This window comes from Carcharodon carcharias, chromosome 6 (genome assembly GCF_017639515.1).
Source record: "Carcharodon carcharias isolate sCarCar2 chromosome 6, sCarCar2.pri, whole genome shotgun sequence".
NCBI lineage: Eukaryota > Metazoa > Chordata > Chondrichthyes > Lamniformes > Lamnidae > Carcharodon > Carcharodon carcharias.
In genome coordinates, this window is record NC_054472.1 from 177009010 (window position 1) to 177027636 (window position 18627).

General features: G+C 41.3%; 1 protein-coding gene across 2 annotated transcripts in view; it reads left to right on the top strand.

Moving 5' to 3' along the window:
* rnmt (RNA (guanine-7-) methyltransferase) overlaps positions 1-6916 on the top strand; it is a 32820-nt gene extending 25904 nt beyond the window's left edge. Inside the window, exon 11 of one of the 2 annotated variants that reach the window (XR_005943338.1) lies at positions 6437-6562. Coding sequence is in view for 1 of the 2 variants with exons in the window: in XM_041190174.1 (XP_041046108.1) it covers positions 6437-6474 (38 nt within the window). In the remaining variant the exon portion in view is untranslated. Of the gene's footprint in view, positions 1-6436 lie in introns of both variants that reach the window. The other variant, XM_041190174.1, reaches the window with a different exon arrangement.
* Positions 6917-18627: the final 11711 nt, after the last annotated feature.

Genomic DNA, 18627 nt, shown 5'->3' on the forward strand with positions numbered 1-18627 from the left:
CTAATGGAAAAAGTGCTTTCCTATCCACCCTATCTATGCCCTTCATAATCTTATATACTCTATCAGGCCCCCTCTCAACCTTTGCTGCTTCAAGGAAAACAACCCCAACCTACCCAATCTTCCCTCATAGCTCAGACCCTCCAGCCCAGGCAGCATCCTGGTAAATCTCGTCTGCACCCTCTCCAGTGCAATCACATCCTTCCTATAATGTGGTGACTAGAACTGCACGCAGTACTCCAGTTGTGGCCTAACCAGCGTTTTATACAGTTCCAGCATAACCTCCTTGCTCTTGCCTTTATTAGCGGAGGCATAGAATACAAGTATCCCATATGCCTTCTTAACCACCTCATTTACCTGCCCTGCTACCCTCTGGGATCTGTGGATATGCACACCATGGTCCCTCTGACCTTCAGTACTTTCCAGGGTCCTACATTCATAGTGTAATCCCTTGCCTTATTAGCCCTCCCCAAGTGCATTACCTCATACTTTTCCGGGTTGTATTCCATTTGTTGCTTCTCTGCCTACCTGACCAGTCCATTGATATCCTCTTGCAGTTTACAGCTACCCTCCTCACTATTTACCACCCTACCAATTTCTGTGTCATCTGCGAACTTCTTGATATTATTCCCTACATTTAAGACCAAATCATTTGTGTACACCACAGAAAGCAAGGGCCCCAGCACCGAGCCCTGTGGAAACAGACTTCCAGCCACAGAAACATCCTTCTACTATCATCCTCTGCTTCCTGCCTCTCAGCCAATTTTGGATCCAACTTTGCCTTGGACCCCATGGGCATTTACTTTCCTGACCAGTTTGCCATGAGGGACCATATCAAAAGCCTTGCTAAAGTCCATGTAGATCACATCAATTGCATTTCTCTCATCAGCACTCCTGGTTACCTCCTCAAAGTTCAATCAAATTTGTCAAACACGACCTCCCCTTAACAAATTCATGCTGACTATCCCTGATTAATCTGTGGCTCTCCAAGTGCAGTTATATTCTGTCCCTCAGAATTCTTTCTAGTAACTTCCCCACTACCGAGGGTAGACTGTAATTTCCTGGTCTATCCTTTCCTCCCTTTTTAATAATGGGACAACGATAAGTAGTCCTCAAGTCCCCTGGCATCTCACCTGTGGCTAGGGGGGATTTGAAAATCACTGCCAGGGCCCCTGATATCTCTTCCCTTGCCTCCCTCAACAGCTTGGGACACTTCTCATCCAGGCCTGCGGATTTATCCACTTTTAAGGCTGCCAAACCCACTGGTACCTCCTCTCTATGTTCATTTCCTCTAATATTTCACAGTCTTCCACCCTGATGTTTATACCTCTGCCATCCTTTTCCATTATGAAGACCGACACAAAGTATTAATCGAGGACTGTACCCACGTCTTCTGGGTCCCCACACACATATTAACTCTATGGTCCCTAATTGGCCCTACTCTTTCCCTCATTATTCTCTTGCTCTTTATATATTTAAAAAAATCCCTTTGGGTATTTCTTTATTCTACCCACCATCCATTCTCTGAGCTTTCCTAATTTCTTTTTTAAGTTCCCCTGCACTTTTTATACTCCTCTAAGGACTCTGCTGTATTGAGCCCTCGGTATCTGCCATAAGCTTCTCTTTCCTTAATCCTAACCTTTATATCCCTTGACATCCAGGGTTCTCTGGACTTGGTCTCCCCTAGACTTGACCCCTCCACTTGTCTTTACAGGAACATATTTGCTCTGTACTCTTGCTATTTCCTCCTTGAATGCCTCCCACAGCTCTGACACAGTTTTATCTGCGAGTTGCTGCTCCCGGTCCACTTGGGCCAAATCGTATCTCATCTTAGCAAAATTAGCCTTTCCACAATTTAGAACTTTTATTCCTGGCCCAACCATATCCTTTTCCATAACTGTCTTAAATCTAACTGAGTTATGATCACTACCTCCAAAATGCTCCCCTACTGATACGCCTTCCATCTGCCCAGGCTCATTTCTGAATACTAGGTCCAGAATTGCCCCCTCCCTTGTTGGGCTTTCTACGTACTGGCTAAAAAATTCTCCTGGATGCAGCTTAATTTTGCTCCTTCCCTACCTTGCACACTAAAACTATCCCAGTTAATATTTGGGTAGTTAAAATCCCCTATTACTCTTACTATTCTTACACTTCTCTGAAATTTGATTACATATTTGATCTTCTATCTCTCTGAGTGTTTGGGGGCCTATAGTACACACCCAACAGCGTGTTTGCCCCTTTTGTGTTTTTTACTTCTACCCATATGGCTTCATTTGATGATCCTTCCAAGATATCATCCCTCCTCACTGCTATAATTGATTCCTTGATCAATGTTGCGACCCCCCCCCACCCGCCTTCTACCCCGCCTCTGTATCTCATCCGAATACTCTATAACCAGGAATGTTGAGCTGCCAAACTTGCCCTTTTTTTGGCCAAATCCCAGTCATGGCTTTAATATCTCACGTGCCTGTCTGTTCCCTCAGCTCGCCTGTCTTATTCCTCACCCTCCTTGCATTAAAATATATTCCATTTAGCTTTGCTAAACTCACTTTCTTTTTTTTAGCCTATGTTTCCCCTGCCTTTCCGACTCGCCCATTAGCGTTTTTAACTTCTAATTCCATCTCAGCTTCTCTCCCCTCTGAACTACTTTTCAGGATCCCATCCCCCTGCCAACAGTTTAAATCCGAGCAGAATGGCTGCCATGTTTCCTATAGCCTCACTTCAATAGTCATTCATTGGCTTTGGGATGTTCTGAGTGTGAAAAGCACTGGATTAGTGCAGGTTCCATCTTTTTTCATATTGCAAAGGCAGATATGTTTTACCATTCAGTGTAAAAGTTAAGTTTCTCATGAACTCAATTCAAGGATTAAAGCTTACTGCTATTTGTGACTGCCCACTTTTATATTAAATAGTTTTACTGGTACTGCACAAAAAAATTCTAATTAAAACACTATGGGGAACAGCCTCCTTCTGTGCTGTAACAATTCTATGATTCTGTAGGTGACATTTTAACTAAAGGTCATATTCCAACAATTAAAACAATACAATTGTCTAGAAGTTGTATTTAATTTTTTGGAGATGTTAATTTTGAATATTGTGGTGCCTCTTCCTCCTTGCAGCAATTCTATCTAAATTTCCAAAGCAATAAGTCAAGTGAGGCAGCATTGGTAATCTAGCTTAACTAATTTTGAATCAGAACTGCTTATTCACCATTGCAGTCCAGTCAGATAACTTGTGGAAAATAAACAAGGAACTCAGAGACATTAACTACTCCTTCCAAGTTTCAGCCATACTGGCAGCCAAAAAGTAGATATATTCCCCCTTCTTCTGAAATGTTATACTGTACAATTCATTTCCAAACGAGTTGGTTTCTGCTGCTTCCAGGCACTTTACAAGTTCAAAAGCATTTTTCTTTGTTAGTTCTTAATATCTGTCCAATCTTCTGCCCTACCACTAATCTTTGCAGATCTGTACAGCATTTCTTTCAATTTGATACTATCCTTAATGTCCTTATTTAGCCATGGATGTTGCATCCATCTCAGTCTTTCTTTCTTGTGGGGGCAAATCTTTGCTGAGAGTTATTATATATCTTTAAAGTCTGCCACTGCATCTCTACTGTCCTACCATGTAACCTAGTTTTCCGGTTTACTTTAGCCGATTCTACCTTCATACCCTTATAATTACCTTTAAAACACCGCCTTAGACCCGCACTTTTCACCTTCAAACTGAATGAACAAGAAATTCTATCATGTTATGATTGCCTCAATGCCCCCTTCTTTTGAGGTTGTTTATTATTAATCATTGCATGTAAGGAATAGCCCACTTTCTGGTTGACGCTAGAACATACTGCTCCAAGAAATTATGTTACTTACATCAGGGCACCCTTGCCAATCTGATTTGTACAGTCCACGTTCATTTTGCTATATTGCATATTCTGAAATAAAGGAAATTGATTTGTCATCTTTTACCGGGTTCATGTTTATCCAAAATAGTTGAATGTGGATGGAACATTTTGGTAATCCTTGAACTTTGGAAATCATTATACTGTCATTGTTCCCTGATTTTGATCTGCAAGTGTGAATGAAAATGCAATAAAACTTGCAGTATACTATTGCTGCCAATAGATGGTGTAGATATAGTATGTACTGTAAGAATAGAAAGCTGCTGTGTCTCACGCAAGAAACACATTTTTCCAGTTCTTTTATATTATGTGACGTCCTTTCTGGGCTTTTCAATATTCTTATGGCTTTGTATATAAAATGGAGTAGTCCTGTCTTTCCTCCTTTTCCTCTTTCTCCACGTCCCAGCTGAATACTGTGTTAAGGGTGGAAGGACAGACATTTGGCAGAGAAGTGTTGGAAGAAGTTTTGCTAGGAAGGATGAGGAGAGTCAGCGGTAGGATCTGTGGGTATAGGTGCACGAATGTTGAAGGTGGTGGGGCACTTTGAGAAAGTGGTTAATAAGGCATAGAGAATCCTGGGCTTTATAATTGAAGGCATAGAGTTAAAAAGCAAAGATTTTATGGCAAACCTGTGTTAAACACTGGTTCGGCCTCAACTGGAGTATTGTGTCCAGTTGCGAGCGCAACCTTGGGGAGAATGTGAAGGCATTAGAGAGGGTGCAGAAAAGATTTATGAGAATAGCTGCAGGCACGAGGGACCTCAGTTATGTGGAAAGATTGGAGATGCTGGTCTGTTTCCTTAGAGAAGAGAAAGTGAAGATTTGATAGAGGTATTCAAAATCATGAGGGGTCTAGACACAGTGTATAGGGCGAAACTGTGCCCATTAACGGTAGTATCAGGAACAGAGGTCACAGATTTAAAGGTAACTGGCAAAAGAAGCAATGGCAACCTAAGGAAAAACTTCAAGCAGCAAATGGTTAGGATGTGGAACGTACTGCCTGGGAGTGTGGTAGAGGGAGACTCAATCAAGGCATTCAAAAAGGAATTGGATAATTATCTGGAGAGAGAAAATTTGTGGAATTGATAGGGCTATTCAGAAATGGTGGAGAAGTGGGATTAGCTGAGTTGCCCTTGCAGAGAACTAGCATGAACATGAAGGCCAGAATGGCCTCCTTCTGTGCTGTCATCTTGCTTTGATTCTATGAAAGAAGTTAGACAGAAATGCACATTTGGCTAATTGTAGTGTTCCGCTGTGAAACTATCAGCACCTCGGTCTCGTTGTATTTTCTTGCACTTTCCTTGTCCTTCCACAATTTTTACCCTGCTCTGTCTTAAAGGTCTTGTCTCACTGTACCTCAGTGACCACTAGGTGTCACATGTGGCTCAGTGCGGCATACTGTCTCCTCTGAGTCAGGAGGTTGTCTTTTGAAGTCCCACTTGAGAGACCTTAACATAAATATCTATGTTGACGCTCGGGAGCAGTTCAGTGCTGAGGGAGTTCTGGGTTATAAACCTTTTAGGTGAGACTTTGAACAAGCTGGATGTGAAAGATCTTGTGACACTACTTCAAGCAGAGAAGGGGAGATCTCCCTGGTATCCTGGCCAATATTTACCCCTCAGTCAACAATCAGAACCAGATCATCTGGTTATTACCACACTGCATTTTGTGCAACCTTGCTTTGTGTACTGCATTTCCTACAACAGTGACTACTCTTCAAAAGCACTTAATTGGCTATAAAAATATTGGGAGGTTCAGAGGCTGTGAAAGGCACTATGTAAATGCTAGCCTTTCTTGCAGAAGATCAATAAATGGGGAAGATGATGGTGTAGTGGTAATGTCACGAGACTGATAATGGAGAACACTGGTTCAGATCCCACCAAGGCAGCTGGTGGAATTTAAATTCAATTAATAAACCTGGACTTTAAAGCTTGTCTCACTAATGATGGCCGTGAAACCAGCACCAATTGTGGTAAAAGCCCATCTGATTAACAAGTTCCCTTTAGGGAAGGAAATATGCCATCCTTACCTTATCTGTCCTACATGTGACTCCAGACCCACAGCAGTGTGATGGACTCTTAACTGTCCTCTGAAATGGCCTAGCAAGTCACTCGGTTCAAGGGAACTTAGGGATGGGCAACAGATACTAGCCTCGCCACATCCCACGAAAGAAAAAATGTTTCCGGCAGCGATGACCATCTATGTATACCAAGCTCTCAATTCTTGATCTCTCATCCTGCGTTACAATACTTCAAAAATACTTAATTTAGCTGCAAAGCGCTTTGCGAAGTCGTGGTTGTGAAAATCACTGTATAGACGCAAGCCTTTATTTCTTTTTCACACTCTTTATATCCGAACTCTCCCTCTCATTTCCTGATTAATATCATGTCAAGGTGTGAGTAGCAATAATAAAGTAAGCTATTTGTGAAACTCTTGGCGTCCATTGCACATAATGATGTCTTACAGTTCATTTGTATCTGAAAATAAACATTGTCATTAGAGCCACAATAACCACTCTTTTTGTATACTTTCTTCTCAGGCATATATTTAGTTTTTGCATTTGAAAAGCTGCCATAAGCAAGCGAGCAAACCTCTATTTTTCGCTGGGAACTTCTTTGGTACCCGACGACATGAAGCTGCGGTACTAGAGAGGACTTAACTGCAGCAGTTAACCCCTTGAAGACTGCTTTGACGTACAGTGTTTTAAGACTGACATGCCAGTTAAGTCTGCAAGATATTTTGGATGGTTGTGGATTCAAGCTGAAGCCCTCAGTGGACCAGTTTTCTGAGTTGTTAGATGTACAAGAAGCGATGTCTTGCTGGAATGTGTTTTTTTTTTTCGTTTATTTTCTCTGTTTGTTACTTGATTTTGTTTTACCTGCCAGTATATACTTTTGTTTAAAACATTTTTGGATACTGAACTTTTTATTTTTTAGGATGACCAAGTTCAAGAAATGATGATGTTAGAAAGTTGAATTGGTTGTTAAATATATTATTAAAAAAAATACTCACAAAAAGGTTTTATTGGTCTCACTGCCTGTGATTTGAGTTTATGAACACACTGGGGGTCAAACGGCGTAACCAAAGCTTCGTGTGCGTGCGTTTTCTAAAGAAACATAATCTGGCCATCTTTTGAACCCATCCTACACTATTTACTTCAGTCATCTTCAGCAGTAATATGATATGTTTTCTTTGTGAAGTAGCTCAGTTATTTTCCTAGTGGTTGAACCGCGCCACCCCCCCACCCCCACACACTTTGTGAACAAGTTATCTGGATCAGCTTTATCAGTCTCTTTGCTTTCATAAGTTTGAAAACTTCATTTGAACCACCATCCTTTTCACCTCTCCCAGTAAATCCAACCTTTAAAACTTTCCTCAAAAATGACACTCTGCCTTCAGCAGGATCAGAATATTCTTGTGGTCCAGTAACCTTGAATGCGCAGAGTAGTGAAACCAATTGCTATGTATCAATAATGTCCGAATTTCATAAAGGGGACAATTTCTTCTGAATTTGGTTAACATCTCGTTAGCTGCTCGGCTTATTTTCTGTATTCTTTCATGTGGGTGTGGCTGGCAAGGTTGGCCAGTATTTGTTGCGCATCCCTAATTGCCCTTAAACTGAGTGGCTTCCCAGGTTATTTCAGAGCTGTGAGTCTTTTTTATTTGTTCATGGGATGGCCAGCATTTATTGCCCATTCCTAATTGCCCTGTTCAGAGGGCAGTTAAGAGTTTCCTTCCCTCTATAGGACTCACTTATAGGGTCTTTATGACAGTTGTCAATGGTTTCATTATCATCAGACTTTTAATTCTAGATTTTTATTGAATTCAAATTTCACCATCTGCCTTGGTGGGGTTCGAACCCAGGCCCCCAGAGAATTACCCTGGGTGTTCTGGAATACCAGTGACAATACCACTTTGGCACCATCTGCCCCTGGAGTCACATGTAGACCAGACCAGGTAAGAATGGCAGATTTCCTTTCTTAATTGGCATGAGTGATGGGTTTTTACAACAATCAGTGATAATTTTATGGTTGCCATCAAGTGAGATTAGCTTTGTATTCTATTTTATTAACTAAATTTAAATTCCACCATCTGCCAAGGTGGGATTTGAATCCATGTTCCCAGAGCATTAAGGCTGAGTCTGAGTCCAGTGACATTACCACTATGCCAGCATCTAATTTTAATATCTACTGACTAGGAGATTTGTTTTTGATACATTCATTCAAAAAGTGTTCCTAGGACAATCCATTGCTGTATCCAACGCATCAGTCTTGGGTAGCATAGTGATTATGTTTACTGGGCTAAATCCAGAGCCTGTACTACCAGTCTGGAGACGTCAGTTCAAATTCCAGCATGGTAATTTGCAAATTGACTTCAGTTAATTGAAATCTGGAGTAAAAGACTAGTAGCAGTGACAGTGAGTTAACATTGTTGTAAAAATTCACTCGTTTACCAAGACCCTTTTGGGGATGGAAACATGATGTACTTACGCGGTTGAGCCTGTATGTGACTCCAGACTCTCAGCAATGTGCTTGACTCTTAACTACCCTTTGAAATAGCTTAGCAAGCCACTAAGGCTGCTCACCACCTGCTCCCTGAGTACAATTGGGAATGGGCAATATATGCTGGTCTTGCCAGTTTCGCGTCCTGTAAATGGATAAATAAAATAAAGTGAAACTTGTCTATGTCTTCCCTCTTTCCTGTACATTTTGCACTCTGGTTTGCCCGTGCCATTTTTTTTTTTGCGCCTTAGAATCTCAAGTCAAATCTTGTTGCATACCTTCTGAAAATCTAATTAAAAGTATCCTCTGCATTTTCTTTGTGCAGCTCAAAGCTGGTAAAATACCTGCAAAACTAATCCAATAAGTTAACTAACGATGACTTCTGCTTTCTGAACAAATAATCCATTAAATACCACAAAAGCATTTTGGATTTTTTAAATGCATTTACAAATTAAGCTGATGGGTCCATACTTTTTAGAAAAATGTTGACTTTTTAAAAACTTGTCAATTTTCTTATGCCTCCCCCTAAAATTTTATTTTCCTTGTGGGAGATGCATTTGCCTACTGGGGTACCCCATCCAAATGGCCACTGTTAATGCTCTGCGCCTTGATGCTGAATGTTAGCTGTCTGTTTAAATGCAGAAAGCCTGATCCTGTAATCACTTTAGTCTATGCCAGTGGGATTCTTTTGATAATGATCAGGAGCGGTGACCCTGCTCTTTGTTTCATGTAAGATCAAGCAGCTCGGTTAAACTCTAGGGCATACGTGCTGCTTCTGTGACCGGTCAGATTACCGAGCACTGAGATTGAATCCAGATTGGATTGCTAGTTAGGGTTGAATAAAGAGGGGTGGGTGGAGGCTTGTGTGGAGCATAAGCACTGGCATGGACTTGTTGAGATGTGTTATCTGTTTCTGGGTTGTACGTTCCATGTAACATTAGCATCAGGGAATAAAAGTGACCTTCATTTAATCACTTCACAGAAGAGTCCCTTAAAGAATCTTTTCTTCTAACTATAGAATATTATAGAACACTTGCAAATTCTAAATTATAAGGGCAAATAAATTCACACCATAATGTCAAGCTTGGACTCCAGTGATCCAACTGAATTTGTACTTCAGCTGGGAGTACTAATTTCATGGTTCTTTTTTTCCTGGAATGTATGGAACAATCAGCTTAATTTGTAAATGTTTGAAAAAATACGAAATGCTTTTGTAATACTTAATGAGAGAATATATCAGTTGAAATTTGGCTTTGATGATTTTATCTTACAGCAATGTATCCAGAGGCCTCGTTTTATATATAATTCTAACATTCTACAGTTCAATGCTGTAGCCATAGCAAAGAAAGTACATCATTTAAATTGTCAAAATTTCTAACATAAATCCAAAAATACAATCATCGTGGAAATTTGGTTGAAGGAGGTTGCTCTTCACTGTTTCTGCTTGCAGTTTTGTACATGGTTAGGTTGAATGGACTGCTGGTGGGACATTCCTGCTGCTGTGAAACCTGACAGTTCCTGGGTATGATAATCTTTACTTTAGGGGTTCTCACCCATTTTGTTTGTGAGGCCTTCACTCCCATGACCCAACTCCTTGGTAATGCAGCATAAGTTTTCTTTTCATATGAATATTCCACCATTCCCGCACACCAATGCTATCTCAGCACTGCAAAAAGAAAAAATGCTGGCGTGTGATGGAATACTCTCCAACTACACTCAAAAAAACTCGACACCATCCAGGACAAAGCAGTCTGCTTGATAGGTGCCCCATTCAACACCTTAAACATTCACTCCCTCCACCACCAATGCACAGTAGCAGCAGTGTGTACCGTCTACAAGATGTAATGCAGCAACTCACCAAGCCTCCTTTGACAGCACTTTCTAAACCCATGGCCTCTATAATCTTGAAGTACAAGGGCAGCAGATGCATGTTCCCCTCCAAGCCACACACCATTCTGACTTGGAACTATATTGCCATTCCTTCACTATTTGCTGGGTCAAAATCCTGAATCTCCCTCCCTAAGCACTGGAGGTGTACCTACACTATGCGGACTACAGTAGTTCAAGAAGGTGGCTCACCATCATCTTCTCAAAGACAAGTATGGATGGGTAACAAATGCTAACCTTACTGGTGATGTCCAAGAACAAATAAGGAAAAAAAATGAGGGGCAAGATTAGAGAACAAACAATACTTAAATAAATTTGCGAACTATTTCAGTTTATCTGCTAGTAAGTGTCAATCCTAATAGTTTCCTAATGTCGACACACTCTGCTTTTTCTCCATGAAGACAGCAGCTCCATATCTTCTTGTTGCTGCTGCCTATTGTCTTACTGCTTCTTCATTTGATTGACGATCACACCAGTGGGAATAATAAAAATGGGTTGCGCACAGAGCTGCCATTGGCTGATTTCAGTGGTTGTGGGATACTTGAACTCAGTGGGTTACTGGTGCCTCTGGTGATACATCTGTTATTGTGGGTTTATTTCAGAATTCATTGGCTTCTTACTCGAGTAGATATCTTGGTGGAGGTAATGGACTTTTTTTCAAAAAACATTTCTGTACCTGCTAACTATTTAAAAAGGTTAAATAAAACCAACACATACCTGGACTACTCCCTAAGATGCTTCACACTCATCTCTCAGTGAGTGTCATAGCTCCTCAATACACAGGTTCTCAGTAGCTATCATTAGTTAACTGTATATATCTCCCCCTCCCCTCAAGTCTTTACCCCATACCTTTCTACACACATTCTACTACATGTCCCCCTCACAAGTCTTTTTCGTTGGTGCTGTCAATCTCCGATTTTCTTTGAGGATGCATAGAATATATGCTGTCCTAGAATCTTCACTTTGGAAGGCATCAACCTCCTCAGACAGAGATTTCTGTTTCTGATTGGCAGTATAAAGGTGATGAACAGAGACTTTCCCTTTTGTTTTTTCTTTCCCTTCTTCCCTTTGTTATGATCCCAGCTGAGGTTACCCCTGGACTAGTCTGATTCCAGAGTGGAACCCAACTTGTTAGATCCTAACTTTTAATTTGTTCGTTTAGATATGTGGAGAGTGGCCACTGAACAGAGTCACCGGAGTCAGCTGATGAACTTTTAACAAAAGAATAAAGCATTTATTGGACAAGAAAAGATGAACCATATTACAATACTCCTTCACCCACAATGATACCTTTACGAATATATACAGATTTGTAAGGATAACATAGGTTACAAGAACTATCATACTCTAATGTTCACGGTAAGTTCAGTCCATGTAAACCAATTGGCAACCTGTGGTCATTCACACCACACTCTGAAACCAAGTGACAGATGCTACCTCAGCCAGATGCTATGGATCTCTTATAAACTCCCTCCAGATGCTTATCCCTCCGTGAGCCAACCAGTCTTGCTGAACTCTGTTTTTCACATGAGGGTTTCCAATCTCCACTCTCCAAGAACTCGCTTTGGAATCTTCTCCCAAACTGATACTTCCTCTCAGATGCCTTCCACAAAGGTTCACCAGGGTTTCAAACTCTCCTTCCGATGTTCCTTTCCCCTGGGTCACCACATGCATTCAAGCTGTCTTGCACACACTCTCTCTCACTGACTCAGCCATCAACAATACACCACTGCTTCACATGCCCATAGTAAAGAGTTTCTGCAGACCTTCAGCCATCTCTTTGGACCTTCTGGTCTCTTGCAAGCTGTTATTGCTTTAAATCTGCTTTCTGCAGCTTTTGTCTCTTTAAATCTGAAGCTTGGAGCCTTTGTCTCTGCTCTTCACTCTTAATTTCACTTAACAAGACCTTTTCCAGGTTCCTGTCCTTCCTTCGACTAGAAGGTTTTCTTGGGACTTTATCCTGTTCCACTCCCCTGGATTTTGAGGTATTTAGCTTGGGACTTACTGTCTGTCCCTTTTTCAAGTCTCTCCTGGCAGCTGTCTTCAAAACCAACTGAACTCAAACAGCTTCTAAATGAAACTGCTATTTCTAGTTTCTTTTGTGTGTGCCTGTGGGAGGGACCTGTCTCTCTTGACCCCTGTTGCTAGGCAACAGCCCAGTTTCTCTACTCTTGTTTGTTTAACTTTGCTGCAACAGTCGTAAAACTCTCATTAGAAATGCAGGCATCTTTTAAAGTGAAACTAAAATTCAATTTGACCTTTTCTTAACACAGGTATGGAAATACAAATCCATCTTAAACATGAAAGCTAAAACTCATTCCTAACACCTACAAATACAAATATAACTTACTTAAATGATCTCCATGTCCTAACACCTTCTATCAATGAAGTATTATGCAGTGCCTCATCCGTGAATGAACCAGATGGATGAAAAGAAGGGCAAAGAATATTCTGAAGAAAAAATGTTAATAATGTAGGAATTTTTAAAACTAGGTTAATTGAGTGAGCAAAGATTTGACGATGGAGTATAATGTGGGAAAAAGTGAACTTGTCCACTTTAGCAGAAAGAATAGAAAAGGAACATATTATTTAAATAGAGAGAAGCTCTAGAACTCTGAGGTACAGCGGGATCTGGGTGTCCTGGTATATGAATCACAAAAAGTTAGTATGCAGGTGCAGCAAGTGATTAGGAAGGCAAATGGAATTTTGCTGGTTATTACAAGGGGAATAGAATCTAAAGGTAGGATGTTTCACTACAGTTGGATGGGGCTTTGGTGAGACCACATCCGGATTACAGTGCAGTTTTGGTCTCATTTAAGAAAGAGTATAAATGTGTTAGAAGAAGTTCAGAGAAGGTTCACAGGATTGATACTTGGGATGGTGGAGTTAACTTACAAGGAAAGATTGGACAGATTGGGCCCGTATCCATTCGAGTTTAGAAGATTGAAACATATAAGATCCTGAGGGGACTTGACAGCGTGGATGCTGAAAGGATGTTTCCCCTTGTGGGAGGGACTAGAAGTAGGGGTCGCGGTTTAGAAATAAGGGGATTCCCATTTAAGACGGAGATGAGGAGAAATTGCTCTCTCAAGACGGTCATGAGTCTTTGGAACCCTCTTCCCTAGAGAGAGGTGGAAGCAGGGTCATTGAATATTTTAAAGGCAGTGGTAGATAGATTCTTGATTAACAAGGGAGTCCAAGTGTGGAGCTGAGGCCATGATCCTATTGAAAGGTGGAGCAAGCTCAAAGGGCCTAATAGCCTACTCCTGCTCCAAATTTTTATGTCCGTATCTCCTCCTGTGACAAATCATTGATCAGTGGCAACTTGGTTATCATCCTCTTCCACTCTTTCCTGAAAGAGCAAATTAAGGCCTAGAATGTCATCTTGTGGCTGGTCACCTTCTCCCTTGGTGCAGCTGTCTCCTGCTACATTTAGCCTCACCTGGAAGAGCAAGTGACCATCTATGCTCTCCTGCTGTAAGGATGGAGTTTTGTCTGTGAATACTGATTCACAGAATTCTAAGTAAACTTGAATTTCTTGAATGGAGATCCCTTTAGCAGAGTTCTCCTTCAGTCTTGTAAACGCAGATTTCCTGGAATGGCAGATCATTTTGAAATGGCCTATCTTGCCATAGCCATGGCACTGTGCAATTTGGGTAGGGCATTCTTCCCTCCTGTGACCCTTCTTCCTGCCAGAACAGGGACATTGGAAAATGATGGTCGGCGCCTTTTCAGGTTGTCTCCCTTGCTATACTTCAGTTTTACAACCTACAACTTGGGGAATTTCCCTCACACCTCTCACAAAGGCCTTATTCTGTCTCTGCTCTGCGATCTGTCTGGCCAGTTGTACAGCTTTGCTTAAATTCGAATTTCTCCGAGGTTGTGAGGAGTCAGGGAGATTCTCATCTAAAATGCCAAAGATTATTCTATCGCTGATCAGGTCGTCTTTTGGTGTCTCATATTCACAACTTGTGGCTAGGTGGCACAATTCATTGATGAATTAGCTAATCCCTTCACCTTGTTTTTGACTGCACTGATTAAATTTCACCCTCTTTATGACAATATTTTTACAAAGGCTGAAGTATGAGTCAAAGGTTCTGATGACATCTCCGTGGGAGGCTGTTTCTTCGTCCGTTCCCCGCTTGGCCAGCACATCATCTGCTGTGCTCCCAACAACATATAACAAAGTGCTAATTTGATCTTTGTTCTCTTTTACTCACCAAGACCTGAAGTGTTAGGGTACAGGGTAAAACATCTCCGCCAATATTGCCATTGCTCAGCCTGCCTGAGGCCCTCTATATTTTAAAAGAATTCTGGTGGGGGGGGGGCAAAGTAGTCACCATTTCTCATCCTGATTCAAGATCTTCCCCCGCTGCTTGCCTTGCTGGTCTCTGGGTTGCCCCTGTTATTTTGTCGTCTCCAGTGTGGTTGCTGGGTTGGCCCCAAAGTCCTTCACCTGCTGCTCTGCACTGTTGCTGGATTTAACTCGAGGCTTTTCCCGCTGTTTTCTACTTTTCCCCTGTGGATATAGTTACTGCTGCCACCATCTGTTTTTGTGGGTTTATCCCGAGATTCATTGGTTTCTTGCTCTAGAAGAGATCTTACTGGAGGCAAAACATTGATTTACATGCTAACCATTTACAAGGATTAAATAAAACCAAGATATAGCCGGAGCTACTCTCTGAGATGCTTCACACTCACCTCCTCTCGGTGAGTGACATCACTGTGATATAGTTCCTTCCATGCATTCTCGGTCGCTATCATTAGAGTTAACTCTTTACAACGCACAGCATTGAGAGGATCTAGGGGTGAGGAGTGAAAATAGAAGAGCATTTGCTCCATTTAGCCTGCAGGGGAGAAAAAAACAACACAAAAAGGCAGAAATGTTACAATGCAGAAGGAGGCCATTAAGCGCATCATGGCTGCATCAGCTCTCCGAATGAACAATTCACTTGCTGTCATTCTCCTGCCTCCTTGCTGTAATCCTGCACATTTTTCATTTTCAGATAACTGTCTAATTCCCTTTTGAATGCTTCAGTTGAAACTGCCCCCACCACACTCTCGTGCAGTGTATTCCAGACCTTAAGCACTCGCTGCATGAAAACATTTTTCTTCAAGTCTATGCACACCACATCAACTGCATTTCCCTCATCAACCCTCCCTCTCTGCTCCCTCGTGAAAAAACTCCAGCAAGTTAGTTAAACACCATGTTCCTTTAAGAAATTCATACTAGCTTTTTTTACTGTATGAGCAGTTGTCCATGTGATTATTAATTTTGTCCTGAATTATTGTTTGTTTAGGTTTCTCTGCCATTGAAGTTAAACTGACAGATAAAGACAGGTGCAAAGAATTCATTTACTATCTTAGCTATGCCGCCTGCCTCCATGTACAAATCCCCTTTTTGGTCCCTAATAGCCCCTTTTATTGCCCTTATATTATTCATGTGCCGATAGAAGACTTTGGGATTCCCTTTTATGTTAGCTTCCAGTCTCTTTTCATAATCCCTCCTTGCTTCTTTTATTTGCTTTTTCACCTCCCCTCTGAACCTTCTACATTCATTCTGGTTCTTAATTGTACTTTCTACCTGACATCCGTCATACGCACACTCTTTCCCCTCTACCTTAATCTCTATCTCTTTTGTCAACCAGGGAGCTCTGGGTTTCTTTGCCTTACCTTTCCCTTTCGAGGGAATATATCTTGAATATGAATATATTTTGAATATATCTTGACTGTGTCCGAAATACCTCTTCTTTGAAGATAGCCCATTGTTCAGCTACCAGCGTCCCTGTCAATAGCAACCCTCGTCGCTTGGCTTTAGATCAAGTGCAGGAGTGGGCAAATAATCTGAGGTACCAAGGAGAGTGGAGGATGAAGAGCTGGAGTTGGGAGACCTGTACTCAGTGACTAATGATCTCCTGCCTCTTTCCCTTCTCAATGAGCAGGGGCATCTGCCATCACCACACAGACATGGGGAGCGACCAGTTTGCTAAGCTCCACCCCACCTTTATGCAATGGTGCATTTTGTCTTTTTTGATATTTCTTCAAATCTGATCTTTGTTACATCCCAGAGATTATTTATGGTGAGCCCCTTGAAACCTCCTTGTGAACCCCGAGGAGGTTGCGTAAGCCCTGTTTGAGAACCCCTGCAATAGCCTCATCTGTCAGCTCACATCGGATGGTGGAAACTAGCATTAATGAGGCCTCCTTTCCACCACCAAACTCGTCTAGTTCCACCGGCAGATTATTGCTCCTCCCCATCCTAACTTTCAGCTCATCTGCTTCTGAAACCGTCATTCGTGCCTTTGTTCCCTCAAGACTTGATCCACTCTGGCAGGTTTTCCACTTTCCATCCTAAATTAAGCCCACCTCATCCAAAACCCTGCTGCCCGTGTCATAACCATCAGCAAGCCCAGTTCACCTATCACTCCCCACTATGCTCGCTGACCTTTATTGGCTTCCAGTACAGCAACACTTTTAAAATGGTCATTCTGTTCAAATCCCTCCAGTCCTGCAACACTCACTCTCACAGAGATCTTTGCGCATTTCTAATTTTGGCTTCTTAAGCTCCCCGGACTTTAATCGCTCCACATCGCTGGTCGTATGTTCAGCTGCCTCAGTTCTTAGCTCTGGAATCTCCTCTCTAAACCACTTCGCCTCTCTACCACTTGCACCTCCTTAACATGCCCCTTAAAACCCATCTATCTGACTTAGCTTTTGGTCACCGGTTATAATAACTCTTTATGTGCTGTTATATTATGAGACAGTCTTTTGGTAAAGCTGAGTTATTTAAAAATCCCAAATGGAAATTCTAAACAACTGTCGTGACCTATATTTTTAAGTGGTATGTTTGAGATGCAAATCTAAATTCAGGAATCAGACCACCAGTTCTCAAGAGGTTTTATATTAAACTAAATGAAACATGTCATTAAGTTACAGTATATTAAACACAGTTACATGGCTACAAATTATTACTGTCATAACTTTTAACAAATTCCCAAACTAATCTCCATAAGGCAATAACAACCCATAGACTTAACCAGACACCAGGAAAAGCATTTTCACCTTACAAATTCAAAGTAAGGTCCTTTTCACTTTGGTTCCTGTGGGAACAGTTGTAGGCTTACAGCTGCTTTGATCTTACATTGCCTCTGTCCTGCACACACAAAACTGCTATCTTTATACCCAGCACAGATCATTGAATGTAAATTCTCTAGCTAGCCTCTTTGAACTCTACCTCTTCTAACAATAAAACCCCTTTCATTGTACCAATTTTATTAGTAATATAAACATATTGCCTGGTCTCTGCTAGCTAGGTGCCAGATTTCACCCTACTTCTTGAATGCTCTATCCAAAAAATGCAAATGCATTCTACCTCCCTTACATCTCAAAACTAGTACACGTCAAAGCATCCAGATGAGCTGGCTTTAATCGAATTAAGACACACCCATGCTAAACCTCTATCTAAAGGAAGAGTTTTTTCCAATAATATTATAAACAGGAATAGCTTCATGACAGTGCTGTCTGTGAAGGGCCTTGGGAGTCTTTTACTACATTGAAGACAATAAATAAATAGAAGTTATTGTTGATTGGAAGATTGCCCATAGGGATCAGTTATCCTTAGCTTTCAATTACATTTCTTGTTGAAGAAAGGATTTGCTTCAGGTTTTATGGGATAATACATAGGAGTGAAAGGTGTGGACGTTATCTTAGGAACATACTTCTAACAGTCATGTAAGGCTTTACTGTTTTATGCATTAATCTGAACCCCTGTGATTAAATTGTGTAGCCTTACTTTTATTACAAATTCTCTCCCAAAGATAAGGTTGTAATCTGGTGAGCAGAGCCACAGGGAAGGCATCCTTGGAGCTGGATTAAAGTGTACTGAAGTATTAATGGAAGAGTTTGAAACTGGCTTCAAGTGAAGACAAATTGCCTGGAGGAATTTGGAGAAGTGCCTGAATTGTAATTTTAAAAAGATGTATTTTATTGGTAGGTCATGATTAATGGTGCAGGATGAAGGGTGTTTTCACTTAATGTTTGACCCGAACTCATTGGGGAATACAATGGATGTGTTCCAATTATAAACTCATGCCTAAAGGTGTAATTCACACCAATAAACTATCAAACGAACTTCTTGTGGAACACAAGGCACTTGCAATAAATCTTGTACTCCAGTTTCCTTCTGTGACTATTGGGATACGTTGTGAGCAATTTGGATTAGTTGTGTCATGGGGTTATTTATTACACACTGGAGCACACGCCTACTTCATGTCTACAAGACCAGGACTGCTCCAAGCAACAGATGGCCCCAAAAGCAAAGAAGATGGCAGCCCCCAAAATT